The following is a 16,358-nucleotide window of genomic DNA, read 5'->3' on the forward strand; positions in this document are numbered from 1 at the left end:
GAGAAACAATATACAAGCAAAGTGGTCAAGGTGGTGGTAAGCACAGGTCTTATTATCATATGCTCCTTTAAAATAAATAAATAAATTAAATATATAATATATTTGTTATGACTGTATAAACTATCCCCTTGCCCCTCTATCTTGTCAATATTAGTTGGCTAATTTCTTGTAGTAGTGGTTCTTAAGGATTTGAATATAAAATACGTATTAGAATATGAGCCAACTCATTTTAATGAAGGTGAGGCTTTAATTTCAACAAGAATTAAGACCCATTCCAGCACATCATGTTGATGTGATTGAATGTAGGTACTCAAGAGCTATAGAGAAACAAAAGTATGCTCTGCTCTGTCATAAAAAGGTGCTGAAAGGGATGAGATAGTGCTTTTGTTTTCTATATTAATCAAAATCACCAGTAAGCACTGTAAAAATGAAAACAGCAGCTGCTACGTTGTAAAACGAGAAATGCTGCATCTCTACGTATGGTGGTCCTACATATGCTATCATGCAGTAGGGATTCAGGAAATATGGAAATATACAGCAAACTTTTCTGAACTTCTTGCATTCATATGAAACCAACACCCACACTGTCTGCAGCTGGCCCCTGTATGATTAGACCCCCGCTGAAACATGTATTGTGCTAGTGTGAGTCTTATCTTCCAGCCAGTGGCTAACAGTTCTGAGCACCATTAACTTTTCATGTGCTTACTGTAATAACACATGAAGTTTTCCAAGGGTAGCATATGGAGTGCCCTGGCTTTGCCATGTGGCTTTTCTTAACTGCTCGGGTCCACACTCCTCTGTTTGTAGTTCAGTGTGGTGGTATTTTATGTGTTTGGTAGTGTACTAAATGAATAGCTTTGGGTTTTGCTTAGAATTCTGAGGCAGGTTTACAATGAAGTTATGTGTTGCAGTGTATTTAAGCTTTGTTTCCCCTAAACTTGACATACTTTCTCCAGGTTGCCTGGATAACTTAAGTACTGTCTGTATTTTCAAAAGACAAAGGCCTCTCAAACTGTCTCTACCTTTGATAATTCTTCCCCCTCCCACATCCGATGACAGTTTTGGAAAACAAGGGCAAGTTTTTCTCTTGGAAAGCACTTAACACATTGTGGCTAGTGCAAAGAAACAAATAACTAATAATAATGCTTATTGTTATGCCTACAGGTGCTACTTCATCTTTAAGCATAGGAGCTATTTCCTTGAACCGTTCCTTGCAGGATATCTTCATGCTTCCTGTAGATGTGGAGAAGGTGAGAGCATCGCTGTCCTGGATCTATTGCACCAATATTCTAGTACAGAATAATCACTTATGAATAATTACACTTGATTGTTTGCTAGTCAGTCTACATAGAACTGATTCCTTCTGATCGGCTTTAGAAAAACAAACTTTAGTGATGCCAAAATTAGTCTTTTACAACTTGCTGTTTTTTCTTTTTTATTCTGTTTTAGGATGAGCATTCTTACAAATGAAAATTCAGCCCAAGCTTTTCAATATTGCCCCATCTACACACCCTCCTTTCACTCACTCCAGGGAATGTAATACTTTAAAGATACTCCCTTTTCATTCCAAACATTTTCCAAACAACGTTTTCCCCTTTCCTAAACCTCCATTTTATCTGCATTATTTCATGCTATTCTGTGAAAGTATAGCACAGGATTTGTTTTGTGCTTGTGTTATGTGAAGGAGTAAATAACACTTCCTTATTCACTTTCTCCACACCAGTCAAGATTTTATAGACCTCTATCATATCCCCTCCTAGTCATCTCTTTTCCAAGCTGAAAGGTCCAAGTTTTTTTAATCTCTCCTCATATGGAAGCTGTTCCATACACCGAATCATTTTGGTTGTCTTTCTCAGTACTTTTTCCCATTCTAATATATCTTTTTAGATGGGGTGACCAGAACTGCATGCAGTATTCAAGGTGTAGGCATGCCATGGATTTATATAGAGACATTACGATATATTCTGTTTTATTATCTAGCCCTTTCCTAATGGTTCCTAACATTCTGATAGCTTTTTTGACTGCTGCTGCATTTTTAGCAGATGTTGTCAGAGAACTATCCACCATGACTCCAAGAGCTCTTTCCTGATTGGTAGCAGCTAATTTAGACCCCATCATTTTGTCATCCTGCCTATCAGTGGCAAAGCAGGGAATAGAACCCAGGTCTCTTGAATTCCAATCCAGTGCTCTGTCCACTAGGCAGCACTGCCCCCTCTATACAAATGATCAGGAGTCTGTCATCTTAGAGGAAAGATCAAAGTGCTCAGTCATTATGAAAGGGAGAGGGGACAATATAACAAATAGTAAAGGGTTCAGACACCAGGGATGGTACAAGGGGTTTAACTAGAAGTAATGGGATAAAACTAAGAGGGGGGAAATAAGATGAATATCAGGAGAAAACTTCCTGACAGTTGACCTCTATTAGACGACGGAGTAGTCTCCCAGGGGAACTGGTAGAAGATTGGACAAAGCACTAATCTATGTATTGAAGGTTACAATCCTGCCCTAGGAGGGAGAGGGAATAGATGACCTAATAGGTCTTCTCCACCTTTCTTCTATGACCCTGAGCTGTTTCCTAAAGGGAAGGAGCTCAGTGTATAAAAGGAAGGTGGCGAAAAAGGGGTGAGAGCAGAGTTCATGTAAATGCAGTCTGATTGCTTATGTAAGTACCCACTTGGCAACGCAAAGTCTTGCAGGAAAGTTCTTAACCATTGGACATGGCAGTATTCTGAGATCTGCCAGTGACCAGGTATTAACCCCCATTCAGCATCTATCAAACTTTCTCTGAACCACCTTGCTATCAGTATTTCCCCTCCAGGAAAAAATGACTGTTTAATTCTCTTTCCTTTTTTAATGGTATGTCCTAAATCTTGTTGAAAGGTTTCTGTGGCAAACTGTTAACCAAAGAAGTAGTGATAATCGAACAACATGTAGTTTAAGATACAGTTTCTTCAGGCACCCATGTGAACTTCTTGAGACGTTATATGAGGGCCTGTACTGTGGAGAAAATGCCATTTTATTGGAATTGTTTAGAAATAAAATCTGGTGTTCACCTCTTTGTCCTAAAGATGGTTAAAAAGTTGAAGAATGTCTACTGAAGTTTTCATTTTTAATTGTTCTTAAGTGATGATAATTTAATAGAGCTTATTACTACAGCTTTCCAGTACACTGTTGTGAAGAATGTTGCAGTTACAACTGGTGCCATTTTTAGAGCAGTAACTCAATTTTTTAGTGGATTATTTGATATCTGCATTCACAAGTTGCAACACTAGATCCTGAGGGTATTTTTAAGCAATGAGCTTTCCTATCAGACCTTGAAGTTGCGTGTAGGCAAGCAAGCAAGCAACTGCACCGTGGGAGCCAGGGGATCTGTGTTCCGTCCCCGGCTTTATCAACAATTTCCTGCGTGACCTTTTAAGCTAGTCACGCAAGTTTCCATTTTTCCACCTGTAAAATGGGGTTAATTATACTTTGCAAACATTAAAGAATTAAGTCAGTGAGATAGGCAAGTGCTTTTGCACTTCTGTTATCATCCCTCATCTGAGAATCTCAAAGTAGTATTAAAGCCTGCCACACCTCGCCACTTCAAAATTAATATGCACACTAATGGGTCTATATATACCTCACTCCTTTAATTAAATCCTAGTAAATATGCTACATGGTTTAAAATATGCTTACTAAAATTTATGTTGTAATCTTGGGAATAAGCCCTTAAAAATGCCTAAATATACACACCTGCCAAGAGAGTACTCAATTAAGCATTTTAGGTTTCTTCCTTTTGATTTAAAAGAGGGAAAGAAAATAAATGCAACAAATACGCTTTAAAAAAATTAAGACAGACATAAATTGAGTTTCTTGGATACTGTACCTTTTACCCGCATTGTTTTATTTTAATTTCCTGCAGCTTCTTAAATTAAAGGCCAGGTATGCTTTAAGTATGCATTTCTTGGCTTGTTAATGTTGGGAAGAGAAGCTGACACTAATTACACTAAGAAGTAAATTAGTAATAAACATTCCTCTTTTCTGTGTCCAGGAGAATGCACACTTCTTTGTTGCAGATATGATCATAGCATCTTTGGAAAAAATGAAGTGCAGTATCCTAAGTCAACATGCAGAGCCCTGGAATACAGAGGAAACCAGTGGATCACTAGGCAGCTATCAGACTGATTCAGAAATATCCTCTTATACCAGAGTAAAGACACAATCCGCTTCTTCTGCTTCTTCAGACAGTGGCTATGAAGGCAAGTTATTTAATTTTAACCCATAATGCAGTGCTTCTTGCCTGCCTTTGTGTGATTACCCTACAGAAAGAGTTGGGATGGGTGTTTCTCATAAGTGAATTCCTTGTCCTGTCTAATCTTCACTGACTCCCCAGACAGGCTGTCAAAAATAAAAGGTCGCTTGTCCTATGAGATGTATCCCTGATAAATTTGATTCTCCAAATGATTCCCATGCTTGCCAGTTTTTCTTTAATATTCACATCTGTGTATCTTTTTTATGGTTTGTATCTCTCTTTGGAGTGTGCCCGGGGATATATGTAGTTCTTTGTGCTGGACTGTGATTCACTAGAAATTGTAGTTCATGTTCCTTGTTAGTGAAACTGTCAAGTTAGGATTTTAAAAAAAACACAAAAACCCACCTTCAAGTGCAACGTTTGTAATGTGTGGTTTCTTCATCTTCCTTTTTTGTATTACGGGATATGGAGTCTGACTATCATCATTTGCTTTATAACTTACTTCATTAGTTCATGGATCAGTCACTAGACATTTGAGTAGGATGAAATCTCAAGCAGTATTTGTGCACATGTAGTATGAGTCAGGGTAACAAAGGCTTATGATATTGTAACACTGTACAGTACATGAATTTGTAAAATGGACATGTCCCAAAAGGGATTTTAATACATAGGATAACATGAATCTAAATGATGTAACTTCTTGGGGGGGAAATCACTGAAGTAGAAGTGTGTGGAGTGGGGGAAGCACATTACTATTAAATATTTATAATTGCAATAGCTAATACAGGCTTCAATCAGCTTAGGCCCCATTGTGTCAGGCACTTTACAAATACAAAAGAAATGACCGTCCCTCCCCCAAAGAACATACAACCTAAAAGTTCATTCTACATTTAGTGTGTGGCTTTTGTTTGATGGAGAGGGAGGAGAAGACCGTGACAGAATGTTTAAAATAGTGCACAGATCTAAATATATTAATCCCTCCATGAAACTCTTATTAATGGATCATTTACTTTGTTAAAGGTTGTGCTGTGCTGCAGGTCAGCTCATCAGTAAATCCACCGTCACATCATGAGGCCGGTAGATTTCACTGCAATAGTGACTCAGACGATGAATTTGTAATTATTGGTAAGACTTTCAAACTATGCAGCTGCAACTTACAATGAGTCTGGATAGATTTACTAACTACTTCAATGCCACTTTTCCAGAGCTACATGTTGCCATAGTATGTATTTTATAGTACAAACTCACAGGTGTATGATAAAATTTCTCTCTTGGTAATCATGCACTACTAATAGGAAAAGTTGAAATAGCTTTTCATAAGTGCTAAAACTCTATCATACATAATAATAATAATACAGGAGTTCATTTCTACAGCAAGAATACTTTCCAGTGGTTGACGTGTATATTAACGTGCACATGCAATGTATGTGGTAGTGCCCAAAGTGCACACACCACAGATTCCCCATATAGCCGCTGAGACACCGGAGTTCAATTCCCTGCTTTGCCACAGGTTTCGTGTGTGATCTTGGGCAAGTCATTTAGCATCTCTGTGCTTCCATTACCCATCTGTAAAAAATCTGAAAAGCTAACGCAATTCAAGACAAAGAAGGGAACAGTCTTACAGAAGAAAGGGACATCATCAATAGGTGGACAAATTACTGCTCTGATCTATAAAACCACCAGACAAATGGAGATCCTAGTGTAGACAGCCCAGATTCAACAGGGGAGGATTACTTTCCAATACTGCGTGAAGAAGTGGAGACAGCTGTGAAATCACTCAAGAATGGAAAGGCTACAAGTATTGACAATATCCCAGCCGAACTGATGAAATTCGGAGGAGAAATAGTAATAGATGTACTCACCAAGATCTGCAACAAGATCTGGCAGACCGATGAGTGGCCTTCCACGTGGACATAGTCACTAATCATCACTCTGCCAAAGAAAGGCAATTGTATCAAAATTACAGGACCATAAGCTTATTTAGCCATCCCAGCAAAGTGATGTTGAAAGTCATATTGAACAGACTGAAGTGGAGAATATCATCGCTGAAGAACAGGCTGGCTTTCGTGCTGGAAGAAGTACCACAGAACAGATTTTCAATCTTTGTGTTCTATGTGAGAAGTACTTACAACACCAGCAGGACATCAAGAAAGCATTGAGTACGGCACGAAGCGCTCTGGGCAACCATGAAGAAATACAATGTTGGTTGTAAGCTTATTCTTACCATTAAACAACTGTATGCCAAGGCCAGCAGTGCAGTTCTCGTCAATGGCACAATAGGAGAGTGGTTTCGCACCACTGTTGGAGTCCGGCAAGGTTGCCTTCTTTTGCCCACACTGTTCAATATCTACTTGGAGCGCATAATGACTGATGCCCTAGAAGATCACATATGCACAGTCAGCACTGGGGGGGCGAACAATCTCAAATCTTCGGTTTGCTGATGACATTGGGATCAGCTCACATATCACTGTCAGTGGACAAGAGCTGGAGACAGTGAAACAGTTTAAGTATTTGGGGGCAATCATCACTGATGAAGGATCAAAGGCAGAAATTCTGGCAAGAACTGCGCAAACAACAGCAACAGTGGCAAAGCTAAAGCCAATTTGGAGGAATAAGAACATCTCCCTGGAAAACAAACTGAAACTGCTGCACGCACTGGTCATCTCCATTTTTCTGTATGCATGCGAGACATGGGCCCTTATGGCAGAACTTGAACGGAAAATACAGGTGGTAGAGATGAGATACTTCCCTAAAATCCTGGGCATCTCCTACTTCAACCACGTCACTAATGAAGAGGTCCACAACATCATCACCCAATGCACTGGGTCATATGAAGACCTCCTGACAACCGTGAAGAAGCACAAGCTGAAGTGGTACGGCCATGTAACAAGATCATCTGGCCTATCCAAGATCATCCTCCAAGGGACAGTACAGGGGAGGAGGAGAAGAGGTAGACAGAAGAAGACATGGACTGACAACATAAAAGAGTGGACAGGAATGGACTTTGGGGAGACTCAAGCACTGACCCACAATCATCAGGGGTGGAGACAATTGGTTGATTGCTCATCAGTGATGGTGCCCCAACGACCAATGCGGTTATGGGAGTGATGATGATGATTGATGAAAATGGGATAATAGCACTTTCTTACCTGACAGCGCTCTTGTGAAGATAAATATATTAAGGATTGTCAGGTGCTCAGATACTACGGTAATGGGAGCCATATAAGAACCTAAAGTAGATAGAATACAATGGTAGGAGGTGGAGGTTTTTGCTTTTGTAGGGCTAACAAATTTTTCCTCCTTTTCTGCAGAACTTGAAGACTTGGAAAATATTGCAGCATCTCTAGATAAAAGGTAACTTTTTGTATTTCTCATAACTTAGTAAATAGCCGGGTGGCAATACTCTTCCCTGCCATATTGTGATTCTCCTAAGAGAGGCAGGAAGGGAACATAGTTTGTTTGATGGCTGTGGCACAAGGGTCCTAAAGGGCGTAGGTGAATCAAAGTGGGGGGGAGGAGGGAAGAAGTGTGAGGAATCTTCAGGGATGTGGAGGACACATATCTACTTATGAAATGCTGCCATTTGGCTTGCTTAATTTTCAGGTTATCTTTTGATCTGGGCTACAATTCTGCTGAAGTAACAGCACAGAAGCTTTACCGAGAGTTCAGGAAACATTGGTTACAGACAGAAACTAACGTTCAGCTGTCTAGGTGCCTGAACAAAACTAAGGCGAAAGTAAGTCTTTGAACAGAAAACAATGTGCTTATTATTCAGAGTGTTCAGTGCAGCTGCCTCATTGGCATGGGGAGAAGGAGGATGCTTAGAATGATATAAATGTGTGTTCAGGGTTTGGTTATTTTTAAGCAATTTGAGGCGGGGGAAGTGGGGGAGTCTGTCTTGGTTAGAAAACTGTAATGCATTTAATGCAATGTAGGACAATCATGTAAACGGGATCTCTGTGAACACAAGAAGTCCTTCAAGAGTTGCTACTAAACATGACTTTGGGTATCAAAACTGTGATTGTACTGACAGCTGTTGGAGTGTTGAAGGTGACATTTCATTGCATAGTCTGCAAAGCATGTTAGCTTCTGTTCAACTACTAGGTTGCAGGTTAAATTCCACACTTAAGTCTATCTTTCTGTCTTCAATCATATGCAAATAAAGAAAAGATTCCAAAGGAACTTGAGTCTAGTGGGAATCTGGCAGAAGAAATAAAGGTCAAAGCAAGATTAAGAGGAACCGCAGACTGGGCCCCACCTAGGTTTCAAATAATATTTAGTATTCACCCATCACTCAAGTAAGTCTCAAGTACTTGTCTGTCTGTGGGACTAGTCATTTTGTTTCTGTTATACACTAAGCCCAGTCCAAAGCCTGTTGAGATCAGTGAAAAGATTTCTGTTGATTTCATTGGGCTTTGGATCAGGCCTATTGTTCAGTACCTTGTTCTCCAGTGTTTCATTGGAAGTTATGTAGTAATGCCTACTTTTGCTGAGTCATTATGTCCTGACTAACACTGTCTTATACTGTTACTCAGTATGGTGAGTTACTTTTTTTGAGGGTTGTGGGGTTTTGGTTTTTTGCTTCCCTGCTGGCTCAAGACTTTTTTTCAGCAAGCAAAAGACTACGCAGAAGAATTATGAATCTCGCTCTACTTAAAGTGCTGTCAAATGCACAAAGTAAACAAACTAATAACTTTTTTTTTTCTGCCAACTTCTGTTAAAACAATCTTGGGTGTTACTTGTAATTAATAACGGGTACAAAATGTTCAGACAAATGTGACTTTTTTCCGGGTCGACAGTATCCCTTTAAGCTTTCTTAAAGAAAGAATAGGGAAGTATCATACTTCTGGCATACCATGATCTCTGGTACCAGTGTCTGCATATTCTACAAAGATTAGCTTAGAGTTCCACTGTAAAATAGCATACAGAACTTCTCTTTTACAACTGACTTCTCTTCCTACATTGTGGGGTTTTTTTGAGTAACATGATCAGACTTCCAAGTTGAAAATATTCATAAGTATTAGTGCAGCTGTCTGTCATTCTGGGAGAATGTAACTGATCAGATATGCTTTTGGATAGTCTGATTTAATTTTGTCTGTCTGTACAGGAGAGATGCCGTTGTAGCTGCACAAAACTTTACTTGTGCTGGTTGTGGAACCCCAATAGAACTCAGTAAGTATTGAAACACAAACACAACCCTCCAGACATACCACACCAAGCAACCCCCAGTTGTTGACAGGATATATTTTGCAGTTCTGGCAATACCTTAACTAGAAGAAAACACTCCAGGTTGGGGATGCACGTAGCACAATGCACAATAGGATCATATCACCACCTGAAATGTTATTACAGCCTGAACACAACGCCCTTCTCCATCAGCTGTAGGCTACTTCATAGCACTCCTACTTATCCACAGTTAGAAGTGGTGACTTTCAACAATAAAACTGGAAGCATTATTTATGATGTTGTAAAATAGCTTGATTTTTTTAAAGTAGGCTAATAGTAAAATATAAGTAAAATATAAGTCTCTAAGCTGCAAATCATAAATCTTAATTAGAAAATTCTTTTGAAATCGAATTCGTAATCCTTACCAATTGATACTGTCAACTGGTCTTAAAAAGAAAGGGGGTGTATAAGTAGTTTTCTTATTTTTAAAGGCTTGACCACAAAACCCTGTTGAAGTTATAAGAATCTTTGGGATACTTTTTTCACAAACTGCTTAATGCATTGTAATGTTCAGATGTATCCACTTCATCGGGTCTCATTGCATGGGAAATCTCTGAAATGAGTGTAAAGCCCTATACTGGGTCCATTATACAAAGAGAGGCATTCGCTCATGCCTGGCAGAACAAAATTAATATTTGAGTTGACATCAGGGACTCAGAGAATCATTAACAATAACTATGCAAAGGAATTAGTGAGGTTACACCTGTAACCACAAGACCCAGTCCTGAACTTGTTTTGCGGGAAGCAGCCAAAAGTGTTTCCAGTAAGGATCTGTGTAAATTTTGATGGTGATAACTATGATCAGTCTTGCATAGGCAAAAGAGAGGTTTCCATATTTAATTCAGAATACTAAATCTGACCATGAGTCTACCTCTTAAAAAAACAACTCTCCCCCCCCCCCCCCCCCAGCCTGTTTTTCTGTAGATCTGAATTATTTATTACTGGATTGACGCAGTTAAAAGGCAATACCGTAATTCTTTAAAGAACCATTCTTCTAAAAACTATCTTCATTGTTGACCTTCCACAGAATACATCAGGAGACTCCGCTATTGTGATTACCTGGGGAAGTACTTCTGCGACTGTTGCCATAGTTATGCGCAAACTTCCATCCCTGCCCGAATATTGATGAAATGGGACTTCAGAAAGTACTATGTCTGTAACTTCTCCAAACACCTCCTGCTCAGCATATGGCAAAACCCCATCTTCAATGTGTCGTGTATCAACAAAACCCTCTATACAAAAGCAAAGGAACTGAACAGAGTCAGGGTAAGTGCAGCTTCTTTGTAACTGAAGTGTGTGGCATTGTCCTGCACACTGCCAGAAGAATGACTAGACCCCAGGAATCTGGTTTAATTAGGTTGCCACTTTATTAAGTAACATATCTGGGAACTATCTGGCAATAACTCATCCAGTGCAGGCCATTCTTCATTTGTTAGCTGTACCACCTGCGGGGCAGGAGGACTGCTCCCAGCCTCCCTTTTCTCCCGCTGTTCCAATCCACCTGGTACTAGCACCGTCCACTCCTATGAGGGTTAAAGGGATGGGGAAGAGGGGGTTTTCTCCTTTCTGTACCAGACATTAGGAGCCCCAAACCTATTTCCCATCTTGTTTAAGAGATGCCCTCTCCTAATCCACTTCCAATTTCGGTTTATCAGGGAATTGGATGCCCTGTTGAACAAGTACCTGCCACCAGGAGACACCAGCAGTTTGATTGGCTGCCGCTCTCTGCCCACGAAGCAGCTGTGTCTGGCCAGCTGGGGAAAGAAAACAGTTGGCTCCTCTAAGGATTTCACACTCCCCCCTGCCCTTCTTGTGGGCACACTGACCTCCCTGTGGGTTGGGGAGAGGAGGGTGTCTCTGTGGCTGACTGGTTGGACAGAAGGGTGCAGCACAAGTCTATTGGCTCTTGTGTACCCAAGGGAAGGGCTTATAAACCCTTCCCTGGGGCATAGCAATTGGTTCTAGATAGTCTTTGATCCTGCAGGAACAACTTGCAGCTTCGGGTTGTATATTTTGGCCATGCATACTCACTTGTGGGGCAGGCCTTTGGGTGCATTATATAGCTGATCTGTCTAACCCTCTGCTGTATTTTTCCTAATTTTAAACTAAACCTGCTGTATTGGTGAAATGCTAGTTTTTAAATATCACTGTCTAAATTAGTGCTCTTAAACACTTCGGAATGTTTAAGTATGCTGCTCTGCTTTTCATTTTAAATACTACATTTTCCTACCCTTCATCCTTTAGGAGATACAGGAACAGCTTTTGCATATTAAAAAACTACTGAAAACCTGCAGGTTTGCTGAAAGGTATGGAGCATGTTTAAGCATAGTAAATACTTGGTAAAAGTACAATAGTTGTTCATGGAGCTTCCCCCTCCAGAAAAATTTTTAATCACGCACTTTTTAAGGACGTTAGTTCCATATGATCATCAAATATTCTGATATCATCTTCCTTTCTCCCGCAAATGTATCTATTGCAAATGTCAAGTGATAGTGTATTTTATAAGGCAGCTTGTTTTTTTCCCCCAGTGCCTTTGTAGAAACCCCTATGAGACTTGATTAATGATTAGATGTGTGTAATTATTTTTGGCAGAATTTTTTTTCATCCTTCTGATACTATTCCTCTTGGAGGAACAATGTGAGTGTCCTTGCTCAGCAATGTAATTTCTGTTCAACGTTTTTCTAAGGTGACTAGAGTTGTTATTCCATATGTTGCTCAAATGATGGCTCTTTAGTAGACTGTATTCATTCCATCTTCATTTAACTAATGACACAAACCAAGCTGTAGAAAATGTGCATATTCTGCCTGAGTTAGGCAGCTCTGACTACTTTCTCTCATTGCACAATCAGCCTAACTTCTCTGTGGTTTTAGGGAACATTGGTGCGTTTAAAGAAAAGTAAGATGTTCTTCCAGCAAATTTTATTATTTTTTGTCTAAATCAAACGCTTGCCTGCAATGCTTAATGTAATGACTATAAAATGGAAAAACAATGGACCTCTGTTTTGCACCTGCAATTACTTGTGGGTGCATATGATAGCACTTGGACATTGAGCTGAGTTCTAGGCAAGACATCTAAATGCTATTGCTTACACCCACAGAATTAGAGGTCTTTTATAAACCAGGCAAGTAAATATATTTTTTTTAAAGTAAACTTTTAGTCTCTCTCTCTACTATAGGGCTAGGGACAATAATGATTCGATGACTGATGAAAATATTATTGTCAAAACTAAGCATTTTTGATGCACTCCTTCTCCATCCAGTTATGGTTAGCAAATGAAAGTTAAAATGTACAATAGTGGTCATCTTGCGCTTGTTGCAATGGCTGTATAGTCTAAAAGGCTTTTTAATACACCCCCACCCCCAAAACCCCCCAAAACAAATCAAAACCAACAACAACCTACTGCTTTTTTATGCATTAAACTAGCAAGTTATCTATGCTGTTTCTGTGTGAGCATTCTATGGATGATCAGTGAATTGGTGGGATTATTGCATATGACAAGATTGATGCCTAAACAATTGAGAACAGATTTTTTTTTTAGTTTAAATACTTATTGAACTCAAACTTTGGGAGAAAAAGCTATGTTAAATAATGACCCCCATACACCCTCGCCCACAAGTCAAGAAAGTTCTCACTGTAGCCTTCCAACGAACACTCCAGCAGAAACTGGGTAGGCAAAACTTAATATTCTTTCTTCTAAGGTTAGTTAAGAAGCAGGGGGGGGAAATTATAACTTTCAGGCTTTTGCAAAATTCACAAGTTTAACTCCGTTAAACTAAGTTCTGCTGTGTATAGAGATATCAATTTTATGTTCTTCCTGGTTGATTAGACTTAGCTGTCTCCACTTACTTACATGTTTTGCTAAACATGCTCTCAATAAACATGTCACTTCATAATTTAACATTTTTTTTTTAAATCTGTAGTGTATTGAAAGAATTTGAACAGGTCTCCAGCCACCTGACAACAGAGCTGCATCTGTTCTCAATGGATGACTTGGTGAAGATTAAACGAGGGTTGTTAGTGCCTCTTCTCAGGGATATTCTAAAAAGCTCCATATCTCATGTAGAAAACTGTGAGGTAAGGAAATCTCTGTGTCTGGTGTATAGCCTGAAGAATAGCCACAACTGACCATATATTTTTATAAATATGAACTTTTAATAAACATCAAAAAAGTAATGAACTCTTTCAATTCTTCTAGCTTTGTCAAGCCAAGGGATTTATTTGTGAATTTTGCCAGAGCTCAGATGTACTCTTCCCATTTCAGATTGCCACATGTAAAAGATGTACAGGTATGTTCCAGCCCAAATCTATTGCTTTCTTGTGAGCGTGTGCACGCATGCATGTATAATGTTTCAGGCCCTGATTCCGCAAGATGCTTAAGCACGTGCCTAATTGTAAGCACGTGACTAGTCCCACTGATTTCAAACTGTCTTGTCGCAGTGAGTTTATTGTATATTTGAAAACTTGGCTGTGTCGTCTGAATGTAAGTTAAAACAAAATTCAAGTGTGTTCTTGGTATGGGTTTACATATCTCAGTTTGAGTTTGAAATAGCAAATGTATTACTGTTACATCGGATTTTTCTGGACCTAATCCAGTGCCCATTGAAGTCAATGGAAAGACTCCAATTGACTTCAAGGTTCATTGGCTTGCGATCAAAATATGGAATTAACCTTGTTACTTTGTGCTTCATTGTCCTGGTCATGAGTTGTCTTCAGTTACTTTCATATCTGGATAAACTACCATCCTACAAGGAATACAATTACTGATGCAATTTTTCCCACCTGCTTGTGTGTGTAAACAGTTTGCAAAGCGTGCTTCCACAATCAGTGTTTCAAGTCTGGAGAGTGCCCCAAATGTCTGAGAATAGCTGCTCGGAGGATGTTTTCGGAAGCTCCATCTGTGGCGATGTGAGACTGGATTACTATGAAGAGGCACGCAGGTTTCTGTGTATACCTCTGAAGAAACTAGATACAGATACATATGGTGTCTGTCTACAGGTTGGATAATGTTGTTTTAAACATTGGTATTTTTAAATCATCCTGCCATGTTAACATTTTTTAATGTGACTTTTTAAAAAAAGAATAAGGTTTGAATATTATGCTTGAATACCTATCCTGACAGAAAATAGTTTTTAATGTGATCAGTTTAAGTGTATGTTAATGCCATCATTAATATTTTGCTGCTACTGGTTTTTTACTCTTGTTTCTGAACTTAAGTTTTTATTATTATTATTATTATTATTATTATTGTTATTATTGTTATTTTATATTTGACAAGTTGACAATTCCCATATGTAACTTTGCATGCAATGTAGAGACAATAAACAAGATTGAAAAACTCTTTTAACCTTGTCAGATTTTTATTACAAGGAAGAAGTGATAAAATGTGAGGAATTTTCTCTCCTCTGTTGAAACTATACTACAGAAATGCCTTGACTTGCGAGTTTGATTTAAAAAACAACAACAAAAACCTGAAAATGTTATCCTGGTAAGCATCCTAACTCAAAATGGTGGATTAGTTTTGTTTTAAAAAGAGACCCGCGCTAATCTCTACAGCAGCACTTTCCAACCTGAGAGATGCCAGGCTACTTGGGGAGGGTGTGTAGAGAGAGGGGGAGAGAGGTCCATGACCCTGAATCCACTCTGTCCATCACTGCAGGCTTGCTGACTCCTACAGGCCAAGTACTGGGTATCTCTTTGAAAACTGACTGCTTTCCTTACCTGCTCCTGCAGATGCTTCTAATGAAGCCAGCCATGGAAGCAGCTCATGCACATAGAAGTGTTGAGCTATTGCCTGAACCTGTATCACTCCTACTCCTGTGGTACTTGTCTCAGCAGTGACAGCACACATGGTCCAAGCTTCACTGCAACACCAATGGACACCCACTGACAGAGATCCCCAAAACTTACAGGAAGGATTATTGTGAGTTATTGTAGACATTGATCTGGATAGCATGTCCCAAAGGTACTTTCTCCCTAGCTAAATGACTTAAGACACTGGATCTGCGTCTGTCATTCAATGTCTAATTTCCTATGGGACTTTCAAACACCCTTCCTCTTAAATATCCATTCAAACACTATCGCTATACTAAAAGAGAATGGGACTCTGAAACTATCTGTTGCGATTCACTTCCAAGCTGAAAATCTTTCACAATACACATTACAAGTGGGGACACTTCATATACAGTTCTTATCTTCCTGTGGCTATAAACAAAATGTAACTGCTTATTGCAAAGACGTAAGATTATCATCTATTACTGTTATCTAAGATCTGCAAACAGACATGAAACTCTGCTGAGAAGTGAGTGATGTCAAATGGTGAGATTTGGTGATGGGACACACCTACAGAGTTGGCTGCATTTAATGTGATGCAAGTGTTCGTTGCTTCATCTATACACAAAACTGAATAAGCCACATTAATGGATTTGCTATAGGAATTTACATTTTATGAAAGAAGTTGCCTTAATCCCTATATAGAACAATTTGCAGGACTACTGGGTTTGTTTGAATAAGGGGGAAATGTTCAATTAAACTTTATTTGGTTGTGTGTGCTTTCCGTGAATAATCTAATGAATGAGTTTTCTTGCACAAATGTTTGCAGAAAGAGGAATGTTAACATGAGTTTGTTTTGTGCACGTGCACACACATAACCTATGCTAATTTTAATCGGGCTACTTGAATACCACTTGAATCACCTGACCAATCATTGCTAAGCATCACCACTTGAATTCAAACTTTATCAAAAGTTGAGTTTAAAAACAATAAAAAAGGCCTTTGAATAAATTTGAAAATCACAAGCTACTTGTGGACGGCTTGTGAAGAGGCAGAGGGTAAACGTGTTTAAAAAAATCATTACCAGTTTTTTCACTTAGCCTATTTATTATATAACCACAGAACATT

General features: G+C 39.1%; 1 protein-coding gene across 1 annotated transcript in view; it reads left to right on the forward strand.

The window, feature by feature from the left end:
• The window catches only part of LOC135876950 (protein associated with UVRAG as autophagy enhancer-like), a 32,747-nt gene extending 18,065 nt beyond the window's left edge, over nucleotides 1–14,682 (forward strand). Inside the window, exons 4-15 of the mRNA XM_065402286.1 lie at nucleotides 1,165–1,250; nucleotides 4,034–4,241; nucleotides 5,255–5,359; nucleotides 7,546–7,588; nucleotides 7,838–7,969; nucleotides 8,386–8,532; nucleotides 9,342–9,406; nucleotides 10,488–10,726; nucleotides 11,705–11,766; nucleotides 13,382–13,535; nucleotides 13,657–13,747; nucleotides 14,261–14,682. Coding sequence (XP_065258358.1) covers nucleotides 1,165–1,250; nucleotides 4,034–4,241; nucleotides 5,255–5,359; nucleotides 7,546–7,588; nucleotides 7,838–7,969; nucleotides 8,386–8,532; nucleotides 9,342–9,406; nucleotides 10,488–10,726; nucleotides 11,705–11,766; nucleotides 13,382–13,535; nucleotides 13,657–13,747; nucleotides 14,261–14,370 — 1,442 coding nt within the window. The 3' untranslated portion in view covers nucleotides 14,371–14,682. The remainder of the gene's footprint in view (nucleotides 1–1,164; nucleotides 1,251–4,033; nucleotides 4,242–5,254; nucleotides 5,360–7,545; nucleotides 7,589–7,837; nucleotides 7,970–8,385; nucleotides 8,533–9,341; nucleotides 9,407–10,487; nucleotides 10,727–11,704; nucleotides 11,767–13,381; nucleotides 13,536–13,656; nucleotides 13,748–14,260) is intronic.
• The last annotated feature ends 1,676 nt before the right edge of the window (nucleotides 14,683–16,358 follow it).

This window comes from Emys orbicularis, chromosome 1, assembly GCF_028017835.1.
Source record: "Emys orbicularis isolate rEmyOrb1 chromosome 1, rEmyOrb1.hap1, whole genome shotgun sequence".
Taxonomy (NCBI): Eukaryota; Metazoa; Chordata; order Testudines; family Emydidae; genus Emys; species Emys orbicularis.